We start from the raw sequence: 8,844 nt of genomic DNA, 5'->3' as shown, positions 1-8,844 counted from the left end.
GAGAACTCGCGGCAGGCGCGCAGCTCCGGGCAGTGCCCTTCCCGGGCCGGCGTCGGCGGCGCAGTGCGCAGGCGCGGCCGGCGGGTTTCCCCGGCTACTGTCGGCGCCGCTGCCCGCTCGACCGCCGCCGGCTCGTCCGCCGCCCTGCGCCATGGCGGGCTGCGCGGCGCGGGCTCCGCCGGGCTCCGAGGCGCGCCTCAGCCTCGCCACCTTCCTGCTGGGCGCCTCGGTGCTCGCGCTGCCGCTGCTCACGCGCGCCGGCCTGCAGGGCCGCACCGGGCTGGCGCTCTACGTGGCCGGGCTCAACGCGCTGCTGCTGCTGCTCTACCGGCCGCCGCGGTACCAGGTGCGGCTGGGTCGGGGCCGGGGCCGGCGGGCGGTGGTCTGGGCGGGGCCGGGTCGCGGCACGGCGACAGGGCCCGGGCACCGGCTCCCGGTGGGGCCTGCCTCCCGCGGGCGTGTTCCTCGGCAGCGCCTTCAGGTCACCCCTCCTCGCCCGGCCGTGGGTGTTAAATTGCAGTTCCTGCCATTCGCACCTGCCGCGGCTGCACGCGGGGTGGGGAGCGAGCGAGCCCACGGTTCTTTTATGTAATGCGAGGTGTGGAGTCTTCCCTGCTGCCAAGTCTGAGGTCAAAGGACCCCGAAGGGGCTAGGCTCAGGGTCCCGCTGGCCTGACCAGAGTGAGACTTGGAAACATCGGCCGATAAACTAGGTTTTAAGCACTTTTCCAGGAGTCCAGAATAATAGTAGCAGTAATAGAAATAGTAACGGTAGCTAAACTGTGTGTACCAGTTACGCTAAGGTAGGTAAGCTCACTGTAGTCCTCCGTGGCAGGTACTAGTGCCATCCCTTTGATATAAAGAGGGAAACTGAGGTCCAGAGACCACATTGGTTGCTCAAAGCCACATAGCCAGAGGGGACAGGTGCGGGATTTGAACCCAGGTGGCCCCACTTCGCCCCCTTAACCTCTGAGCAAGTGGGCCCTCCATCTCACTGGTGGCTTGCTTATCTCAGGAAGGTGGGCAGCCTGGGTCTGGGCTCTGAGACAGCCAGTGACTGAGCTTCTTTTGGGTCCTTTTCAGATAGCCATCCGAGCTTGTTTCCTTGGCTTTGTGTTTGGCTGCGGTGTGCTGCTAAGTTTTAGCCAGTCTTCCTGGAATCACTTTGGCTGGTAAGAAGTACTTTGGGAATGGTGGTGTTGAGGCAAGGATCAACAGAATACAGGGTCAGTAGTGGCCTTTCCTCAGCCATGCCTCACCTCTGGAAGAAGGCTATTTGGAGTTCTTGAAAATGAAGCCTCTGGCTTCCACCTAGATCCCCAGGTTTCAGACCTCAGAAGCAGCACACATTGGTTGATTCTGCTGCAGCAGAAACAGGTACCCTGGCACCCTCCCCAGAACTGTCTTCACCCACACTTGCTGCTGCTGGGAGGACACTGAGTGAGGCAACAAGCCCTTCCTGGAAGAGGTACAGGTCCTTGGTGATGGAAGGGGCAGGGCTCCAGCTGGACTTCCTAAGCCTTTTCCAGCTCAGTTTCTGTTAGGTCACATCTAATGCATCCTATAGCCAGTGTTCTCTCTTTCCCTACACTATCAGTCCCTTGAGCCTTCTAGTCTCTGACCTGGATATGAACCCTAGCTTCAGGGTAAAAAGCTTTATCTCCTCTTACCACTATGCTGATCCATCTAATCCTTCTTTGCTGGAATTAATTTAGTTTTGTTGAATTTAATTTCCAGTATACATAACTACTTTCTGTTGATATTTCCCTTTTTCATTTTAAAATGGGTATTGTCATTTTGAAAGAACAGAAGGGCCCATAATACCTCCTTCACCTATGGATTTCTTGTTTGATATTCCAAAACAACAGCAGGTATGGTGGCCACACTGTAATCCCAGCTATTCAGGAGGCTGAGGCCAGCCTCAGCTACTTAGTGAGCTCCTAAGCAATTTAGTTAGACCCTGTGTCAAAATAAAAAATAGAAAGGATAGGGAATGTGACTCAGTGGTAAAGCACCCCTGGGTTCAATCCCTAGTACCCAAACAAACAAAAAACATCTAGATTTGGTGGTTACACCTGTAATCCCAGTGACTCAGGAGGCTAAGGCAGGAGGATCACAAATTCAAGGCCAGCCTCAGCAATTTAGCAAGACCCTGTCCAAAAAATGAAAAAATAAAGGGGGGGTGGGACGCAGATGTAGCTCAATGATAGAATTAGGGACAGCTTAGCAGAACCAAATCTGTACTTTTACTTAATGCTAACTTAGTTCTCTTGCCCCAATTTCCTCTTTTTTTTTTTTTTTTTAAATAGGTACGTGTGCTCGCTGTCATTATTCCACTATTCTGAATACTTAGTGACAGCTGTCAATAATCCCAAAAGTCTGTCGTTGGATTCCTTTCTCCTGAATCACAGTCTGGAGTACACAGTGGCTGCTCTTTCTTCTTGGATAGAGTTCACACTTGAAAATATCTTTTGGCCAGGTTAGTGTGCCCTACTTTCCCTGCTGGAGGGGAGAAGGTTAGCTTCTCTGTGGGCCAAGGACAGTGACATTGGTTCACCTTTCAGGTCTAATCTCCCCTGAGCGATTCTCCCCAGCCCTCTGTCCTCACTAAGCTATTTATAAGGACAAGCTCTGCTTGTGAATTCTGCTTCTGGATTTTGAATCGGGTTGTGCTGACCTTTTGCTTTAAACCTTGCATAACGTAGTGCGCCATCTAAAACGACATTCCCCACCTTAATGACTTAATCCTAACTTTGCAGTCAGGTGAGATTTGGATCTGTTCATTTTCTGTGGCATGAGAAGTTTCACACGGACACTGTGTTAGCAAAACCTCCCCATCCAGAGCCGCCTCTGAAACTGAAATCCCGCAGCTGATGGAGGGAACTGTGTGTGATTCTCAAAGTCAGGCTGTGTACTGGACCCTTCTCTGCTTCTCCCAGCTGTACTTGTCCCCAAGAGAGGATAGGAGCAAGTGAGAGCCCCCATAGTTTATTAACCTAGGAGGGGAGAACTGCCTCACAACTCATTTGTTGGCACGCCAAACAGGTGAATAGTAGTTTAGGGGCGCGCGTTTTCTTATCACTCACTCACCCATTCATTCATTGCTGTACTATAGCTTGCACCCAGGGGTGTGCTACTATTGAGCTACGTTTATAGCCCCTTTTAAAAATTTTTTCATGTTGAGGCAGGGTCTTGCTGAGTTGTGGAGGCTTGAACCTGCAATCCCGCTGCCTCAGCTTCCCAAGGAGCTGGGCTACAGATGGGTGCCACCAGGCCAACTCATTCACTTTTACTGTGATGACAAGTGCTAGTTGCCCAAGGGCGTATTTTCCAGTGTGTCTGTCTTTAGGAAATAGGTTGATTTTAAGCAGCAAAAAGAGCTCAGCACCGTCTCAGCACCACCGTCTCATTCCCAGTTGGTACCCCATGTCTCCCTGCAGAACTGAAGCAGATCACCTGGCTCAGTGCCACAGGGCTGCTGATGGTGGTCTTTGGAGAATGCCTGAGGAAAGCTGCCATGTTTACAGCTGGCTCCAACTTCAACCACGTGGTGCAGAACGAGAAGTCGGATACCCATACTCTGGTGACAAGTGGCGTGTATGCTTGGTTCCGGCACCCTTCCTATGTGGGATGGTTTTATTGGAGTATTGGAACCCAGGTAGGTATAGTATCAAATATGAGACTGATTTCCTTCAATTTACTTTTTTTTTTTTCTTTTTGGTACTGAGAATTGAACTGAGGGGCACTTTACCACTGAACTATATATATTTCCAGCCCTTTTTATTTTCTTATTTTCAGATAGGATCTCAAGAAGTTGCTTGGGTCTTACTAAGTTGCTGAGGCTGGCTTTGAACTTGCAATCCTCCTGCCTTGGCCTCCTGAGTTGCTGGAATTACAGGTGTGGGCCAGCACGCCCCGCCTTTAATTACGTTTTTACATTTAAATGTTAAAATATAATTGACGTTCTATAAAACCCATCATTCAGAAGCATAGAGCTCACTGTTTAGTGTATTCACAAGGTGGTCTGTCTCCTTTAACATGTGCTCCCTGACTTGTTATAAGTGGTAATAAATAAAAGTCAAGAGAACTAATTTAGTCCATAGTAGGGCTTTTAACCATGTACTAAAATCTGAGCATTATAAACCCTTCCTGACTCTTGATCCCCCCTGACCACCACCACCATAACCCCTTCTCTGTCTCTGTAACCTAGATTTGGAGTCCCCAGGGGGTGAGAAGAAGAGGGATTTGTGGAGGGAGTGACCTCGGCCATTCATGGCAGCTCAGAGGGTTTTCACCAGAAGTAGGTCTTAATGAGGCCAAGGTCCTGTGTTACACTGATGAGAGCCAGGGAGGTTTATTCCATCTCAGGATGCAGACTGAGTGCCCTGCCAGCTTTCTCTTGATTCTGCACTTTTGGTTCTAGAAAAACTTGGCCAGATGAAGAGAACAGCGCTTGGACCATCATTCTGTCTGGGGAATTGCAGTCAGGGCCCCCAGGCGTCTCCTTGGCAACGTGTGGTCAAAGGGAGCTCTGGTGGCTCCCGGGGTACAGATAGTAGGGGCAGGTAGCCCTGCAGCATTTCTCTTAAAAATTTGTATTTCTGGCCAGGTGTGGTATGATATCCATCATCGTGGCTTGAGTATCAAAATCCAAGAGGTTGATCTTTCCTTGTAACTTTTAGATTTCATCATCTAAGAGAAGCAATAGAAAAGCGTGTGTAGAACACTGCAGTGAGGAGTGTTGGATTTATTTTGTGTGTTTGTGTGTGGTGTGGGGATTGAACTCAGGACACTCTACGATTGAGCTATATCCTCAGCCTTTTTATTTTATTTGGAGACAGGGCCTTGCTAAGTTACCCAGGCTGGCCTCAAACTTGGAATCCTCCTCCTTCAGCCTCCTGAGTAGTTGGCATGTGTCACCATGTTCACCTAATGACTGTCAGTTCTAATGTGAAAGTATGCTTAATTTCTGTTAACAATACCCTGACTCTCTGAGACCCTAACAGTATTTAAAGAGTCTCCTGGGGTGAAAGTAGAAAGTTTGGAAGCTGGAACCTGCCCCTTACCCAGTCATTCAATAGATAAGATCACTACTGCAAAAGGGTCTATTTCTTTACCTTTGTGCTATAACAACAGAGTTTTGTTAGCAGGGAGCTAGTTAACAAGACTACCTAGGGGGCGGCTCCTGTAATCCCAACTACTCAGGAGGCTGACACAGGAGGATCGGAAGTTCAAAGCTACCTGGGCAACTTAGATCCTGTCTCAAAAAATAGAAATGGCGTGGGATGTAGCTCAGTGGCAGAACACTTGCCTAGCAGTTGCCAGGTCCTGGGTTCAAACCTCAGTACCACCAAAATAAAAACACGAGTTTCCTGGGCCCTTGGTGAGAGATTCTGTGGGTATTATCTGGGGTGTAGGACCGCTAACCCTGAACACATTGGTGTTTCCTCTACCAGGTGATGCTGTGTAACCCCATCTGTGGTGTTGTCTACGCCCTGACAGTGTGGCGATTCTTCCGCGATCGAACAGAGGAAGAAGAAATATCCCTGATTCACTTCTTTGGAGAGGAGTACCTGGAGTATAAGAAGAGGGTGCCTACAGGTCTGCCTTTCATAAAGGGAGTCAAGGTGGAGCTATGATGGGCGGGGGCCTCAAGGGACCCAGGGCCTCTGGCCCCATGTAGCCCAGGACAAAACTGCTTTCAGTTGGCCACTGAGGAATGAATTTTCTTAGTCATTTTATATGTCACTAATTACTCTTCTGGAATGTCACCCCAAGACCAAATGGTCAGAAGGCCTTAGGACCAAAGGACCCACGGGAGCAATCTGTTCTCGTGCTGAATCAAGGTAGACGTAGATTAACAATGAACAAGAAACAAACTACAGCAATATTCATCAGTGCCCCTTCTACAGTGACCTGGTGAGAATCCAGGCCACAGTTCAGTGCCCCTGAGGCCACAGTGTATTTGCATTGTCCCAGGACTCCTCAGGAGAGGTAGACGCTGCTTGCAGCAGAGCTTCTGCCGCAGCCACAGTGGTGGGTGTTGCCGCATTAAAAAATGCATTGAAAATCTTTAACTGAAAAACAACAGCACAGCTTTAACCTCTTTATTCTGTCCTTAATGCATGAACATCTACTAATTCTAAGGATACTTCCTTATATGACACTTTGGCTTAGTCGTATTTACACAGCTATTTTTTATAAATAGCAGCATAAATTTAAAGGCGCTCACTTGGTATTTTGAGCTCCAGCTTTGATTTGGCAGCAAGTAAGCACAGCCCCCTCTGATTTGGCTGTGTAGCATTGTGTGACCATGGGCACCCCAGGCCAGGGGACTGTGGGCCCTTGGCTCTCCTGGGGTTTTGTTCCTGCTCTCCTGTTATCGTGGCAGGCAAGTCAAAGATGTGTTTATTTTTCCCTTCTCCAGGAAGTGCTTACTGAATGCCTGCTCCATGCAAGGCATCATGAAACACTGAGAAATATTGGTCCATTTATTTGGGGTTTTATTCTCATTTTAATAGCTTATATATTTTTGTGTTTCAATGTAAATCTATGAAGCAATTTTTTTTTTTTTTTTTTTCTCTCCCAAAATTACGTTCTCCCCCTGTGCTGCGTCAGGCAATCTTTTCTAAAGGGGTTGCAGCACGTACAACTGCAAGTTCAGGCAAAGCAACTCAAACATCTTCCGTAAAGCATATCCTCACAACTGAGGTTCAGTCAGCATTTTTGTTTTGCATTCTGGGGAGAGCAGTTGGCTTTTTGAGTCAAGCCTCAAAGCCTTAAGAGGCGAGGCCTTTGCCTGGTCCTGGGCTGGACAGGAACTTGGTCTCCTTGTGAAATCCTTCCTGGCAGTTTGTAGTGGCACAAATGAAGCACGAATGTGAAGGTGGCCTTGGTGTGTGCCCAGAGCACTGCTCGGTCACTACCATGCCTCGTGGCTTTGGAGGAGCCACTGAACCCATGCTCAGAACTCCCCATCTGCAGAATGGGGTCGATACCACCTACCTCACAGGGCTGGTGTGAGGACGTAGACAAAGGTGTTGAACATTCTTCATACTTGATGAGAGGGATGACACGATGAACTCACACAGTGAGCTACACGGAGGTGGACTGAACCTGGTTAGCTGTGCACATGCCTAAAGTGTATGTTTGACAGAGCATTTTCCCAGCTCAGAAATATGGCTTATTTCTAGATCTCATGGCTTAATATTTTGTTGTTATGTATACCAAAGAGGCTTATGGGTTTGTCGACTACCAGCACAATGCTTGCTGGTCTGAGAGCCGTGTACCTCACAAGGGGCTTGCAGGGCGTTCTGGCAAGTCCATGGCTGCAGCAGCACTGAGTTCCTGTGGCAGGAACCGTGTCTGCTGGGACACAGCTCAAACGCACTCACTCTGGGACCGAGTCAGGTCAGTCAGTGTTTCCAGACCTCACTTACCTGAAGCGAACTTCCCTTACCAGGACTGCAGACTGACAGAGGGCGTGGTTGGGTTTTTGGCAGCCATCCCCAGCTTTTTGAGGTAAAATTGTTTCTCACTGTATCTAAGCAAGACTGGACCCAGCCTCCATTCCCCCTGGGGGCCATGAAGTTGTTTTTGATGGATGGAGAGCAGCTAATGATGGCCCCTGGTATATGGGTGGTAAGGCTGGGTGTTGGCATTTGATGTCAACATCCATCTGCTGCAGGCCAATAAGCTTACCTTCTTTCCAGGCCCAGGAGCAAAGGATCCTGTCTTGAGGTTTCACAGTGATGCTGCTTCATACCACTGAAGGCTGACATTGCATTGTTTTAAAAAGTAATTCCCACGGCGTGGTAGTGAGAACGTTCCTATCCTCATTGTAGTCCCAGGGCAGGAGACTGCCATGGCTTAGGGATGAAAGGTGAACTGTGGATTGACCTCGCTTGCTGCTGTTGAGATTATTTTTTAATTTACAAACGTAGCAGTGACAGGCCCAGGGCAGAAAATCAGGTCAGTGAGCAAAGGCTTTTTGGGTACTCACTGTAAAGGCCACATTACCAGTTTCCTCACGTTGAGAAACTGTCAGATTTCTTTGCAAGTGTGAAAGTGGAGATTCTTAAATAAAGAATGGATATTGTACAGAAAGCAAGCTACTTTGAAACAGCATAAAATGAAACATTTCATGAAGATCTGCAGGCCACTGCTGAGCAAAGTAGTGTTGGCAAAGCAGTAGAAGGTGAGCCTCTGGGGTAGAAAACAAAGGGCACATCCCTGGTGTCCCTCCTTGGTGTGAGCTGCTTCTTGAGCCTAGAAAGTAGGCTTTATTGATCGTTCCCACTTGCTTACCAACTGGGGATTGGTATGACAGGGAAGACGTTCTTAGACCACTAAGCTGTGCCAGTGTCAGACTTGGTGAGGTCTCAGCCAGAGCTCTTTGGTCATATCCTGCGACGGGCACAGTGAGCCCCCGTTCCCTCTGCACTTTCTCACTGCCTTAGGTAGTCGCGCCCACCGTAGTTGGCTTTCCTAGCGGCTCAGCAGGGCTAGAGACCTCAGCCTCTCTGATGTGGTGGGAAGCGCTCACTCTGGCTGCTTGTCCTGGGCCCAGAAGACCCCGCCAGCCTGAGTGGAGGCAGCCCATCCCGTCGCAAGGAGAGGGACTTACAGAGTAATTATTCTACTCTTTTTACATACAGAAATGTTTATTTAAATATTTTCAATTGGATTTTCTTTCACAGATACTGATTATTCTTTCCAATTCTTAAATAAACTGTACTTGATTTCACTACAGATGACAGTGTGACTGTGTGGAATGTGGAAGCCCTGAGGTGATCACATGCCTTTGATGGCCTGGACAAGGAAGGTCCATAGCTGCCGGCATCAG

The 8,844-nt window shown here is 48.9% G+C and overlaps 1 protein-coding gene across 2 annotated transcripts; it reads left to right on the top strand.

The window, feature by feature from the left end:
* Positions 1-43: 43 nt before the first annotated feature.
* ICMT (isoprenylcysteine carboxyl methyltransferase) lies at positions 44-8,750 on the top strand. Of its 2 annotated transcripts, XR_013763591.1 has the most exons (6): positions 44-346; positions 1,083-1,171; positions 2,309-2,478; positions 3,440-3,657; positions 3,798-3,897; positions 5,456-5,591. XR_013763591.1 is itself a non-coding variant. In XM_079138409.1 (5 exons), exons 1-5 carry the CDS (start codon positions 152-154, stop codon positions 5,636-5,638), a joined length of 855 nt encoding a protein of 284 aa, XP_078994535.1. In that variant the 5' UTR covers positions 51-151; the 3' UTR covers positions 5,639-8,750. The 2 variants fall into 2 exon arrangements, 1 of the variants encoding a protein (XP_078994535.1); XM_079138409.1 differs by lacking the exon at positions 3,798-3,897 and having other exon boundaries at positions 51-346; positions 5,456-8,750.
* The last annotated feature ends 94 nt before the right edge of the window (positions 8,751-8,844 follow it).

This window comes from Sciurus vulgaris, assembly GCF_902686455.1.
Source record: "Sciurus vulgaris genome assembly, chromosome: 1".
NCBI classification, from domain to species: domain Eukaryota; kingdom Metazoa; phylum Chordata; class Mammalia; order Rodentia; family Sciuridae; genus Sciurus; species Sciurus vulgaris.
Note: the sequence above shows the minus strand (reverse complement) of the source record. Positions and strands in the feature narration are given on the sequence as shown.

Coding starts and splice junctions, on each gene's coding strand:
- ICMT (XM_079138409.1), top strand. CDS start 152: ATGGCGGGCTGCGCGGCGCGGGCTCCGCCGGGCTCCGAGGCGCGCCTC. Junction 347..1,082: donor ACCGGCCGCCGCGGTACCAG/GTGCGGCTGGGT, acceptor GGTCCTTTTCAG/ATAGCCATCCGAGCTTGTTT. Junction 3,658..5,455: donor ATTGGAGTATTGGAACCCAG/GTAGGTATAGTA, acceptor TTCCTCTACCAG/GTGATGCTGTGTAACCCCAT.